At 35.9% G+C, this 2,469-nt stretch overlaps 1 protein-coding gene across 1 annotated transcript; it reads right to left on the bottom strand.

Annotated features, from left to right (window-relative positions):
• Nucleotides 1-558: 558 nt before the first annotated feature.
• LOC109147195 lies at nt 559-1,287 on the bottom strand. The gene has a single exon (XM_019294832.1). It carries the CDS (start codon nt 1,285-1,287, stop codon nt 559-561), a length of 729 nt encoding a protein of 242 aa, XP_019150377.1.
• Between the last annotated feature and the right edge of the window lie 1,182 nt (nt 1,288-2,469).

Here is a 2,469-nt window from a genome sequence, read left to right as displayed (position 1 = left end):
AAATGAAAAAAAAATGACGTTGAAAATCCCATAAAATGTAGAAAATTAGTGCAGAAAATGTAGAAAGAAAAATGCAAAATTTTACTGTAGCAAAATGCAGAAAATAGAGAAAATGCAGAAAATGTTGCAGAAAACTGCAGGAAAATGCATAAAGAAAAATGCAGAATTTTTTTTTGTCTTATTTGCATAAAAATTGCAGAAAACATCCCCTGACTTTCCCTTCCCCACACTCAAACTCAACATTGTCCTTAATGTTAAATAAGAAAGCAGGTATGAGAAAATGAAATAAATAGGAAACTTCCCCGTTAATTGCTAGTTTCTTCCGGGGCTGACTTTTGGTGAAGCAACCATGAATGGTCTCTTTTTATCTCTTTCAATCTCTATGGCCTTATACGAACAAACTTTAGTCACCATGAAAGGGCAAAACCGTCTAGACTTCAATTTCTCTAGAAAAAACTTAAGACAAGAATTAGACAACAAAACTTCTTGCCCTACATTGAATTCTCTCCAAAAATTATTTTTGTCATGCCAAGCTTTAGTCAATGTTCTCCACAATCTCTATTCTTTTGCATGAAGTAAATGAGCATAAGAAAACATAAGAAAAGTATCATTGTTACTCAAAAATTCGTATTTGAACCGCAATGAAGGTGGTTTAAGTTCAAGTTGATGTGGTGTTTCACTAGGTGAATGCTTAACAAATTCTTCTTCTGATGGTTTCTCAATAACATCAACAAAAAGACATGATTCATCAAAAGTTGGTAATTTTACAGCCTTAGAGATAGAGAATTCCTCTTTTTCTTTACCTACTCTAAAAATCAATTTCCCTAAAGGCATATCAATTAATACTCCTCCTGTCAACAAAAATGGCCTACCAAGTATAAGAGATGTATCTGTATCACTACCCATATCAAGAATCAGAAAATCAGCAGGAAAATAAAATTTACCAACTTTTACTAATATATCCTCCACTACTCCAAGCAGGTACTTGACTGATCTATCAGCAAGTTGAAAAGAGATTGTTGTTGGCTTCATTTCAGCTATTTCCAACTTCTTGAAAAGAGTTAAAGGCATAAGGTTAATACTGGCACCTAGATCACATAAGCATTTATCAACAACAGTATTACCAATAGTGCAAGGAATAGAAAAACTTCCTGGATCCATTAGCTTAGGAGGTAATTTGCTTTGCAAAATAGCACTACACTCCTCATTTAAATGCACAGTAGCAAACTCTTCCAGTTTTTTTTTATTAGACACAATTTCCTTAATGTACTTGGCATAAGATGGCATATTAGCAAGTGTTTCTGCAAAAGGAATATTAATTTGCAATTTTTTAAAAATCTCTAAAATCTGTTAAAGTTATTGTCCTGGTTCCTCTTTTGTAACCTTTGTGGGTATGGAATGGGGGGTACATAAGGTTTTACTGTAGAGGAAGTGAGGTTTTGATCATTAGAATTCTCTTTAGGCCCTTGCTCCTCTTCTTTATCACTCTCTTTTTCACTCAGGGGTTCTTTTTCTTTCAAAGTTTCATTCAACATCTTACCATTTCTCAAGGTGACAGCCATAGCTCCTTCCCTGTGGTTTATTTCAGTGGTACTAGGAAACTTACCTCGATCTTTTTCTGCAACCAATTTAGCCAATTGACCTACTTGCACCTCTAAATTATGAATGGATGCTTGGTTGGACTGAGCAACCTTATCAATTTTTGCATCCATTTTCTCCATCATAGTGTCCTGGCTAGCCATGTATTGCATGAACATCTCCTCCAATTGAGGTTTTTTCTCCTGAGCAGGAAGTTGAGACTGTTGTGGTGCAGGTGACTGTTGGAAATGTCTGTATTGCTGATGCTGGAATCCTGATGGTCCCTGTTGCTGGAATCCGGGTGGTCCCATTGGTCTTGCATTACCTTGATCTCTCCATGAGAAGTTAGGGTGATTTCGCCAACCTGGATTATATGTATTAGAAAATGGATCATTTTTTTGTCGTTGCCTACCCCTGTTGGATCCCATGTAATTAGCTTCCTCATAAGATGGTTGTGATGACTCTGCATTCATACAAACAGAAGAATTATGAGCATATGTATTGCAATAAGCACAGAATTCTCTATTCGAACTATCACGAGTCATCAACAAGTTAATCTGTTTAGTCAATTCAGCCATTTGTGTTGTCAACTCAGATTGTGTGCTAATTTCATGCACAGCAGCTCTTCGACCCCTCACTGCTTTTTGTCGAGAATTACTAGCTAAGTTCTCATAGATAGCTTCTAATTCATCACTATTTTTATCACCTGTGTATCCACCTGCAGTAGTATCTACAAGAGACTGACAATTAGGAGTTAAACCATCATAAAAGAATTGTGTCAACAATAACAATGGGAATTGATGGTGTGGACATTGTGTCAAAAGCAAATTAAAACGATCCCATGCTTCATGAAATAACTCAGCATCTCTTTGAGTGAAAGTGCATATCTTA

This window comes from Ipomoea nil, unplaced genomic scaffold (assembly GCF_001879475.1).
Source record: "Ipomoea nil cultivar Tokyo-kokei standard unplaced genomic scaffold, Asagao_1.1 scaffold1978, whole genome shotgun sequence".
NCBI classification, from domain to species: domain Eukaryota; kingdom Viridiplantae; phylum Streptophyta; class Magnoliopsida; order Solanales; family Convolvulaceae; genus Ipomoea; species Ipomoea nil.
The sequence above is the reverse complement of the archived record's forward strand: the minus strand, read 5'-3'. Positions and strand labels throughout refer to the sequence as shown.

Coding starts and splice junctions, on each gene's coding strand:
- LOC109147195 (XM_019294832.1), bottom strand. CDS start 1,287: ATGCCATCTTATGCCAAGTACATTAAGGAAATTGTGTCTAATAAAAAA.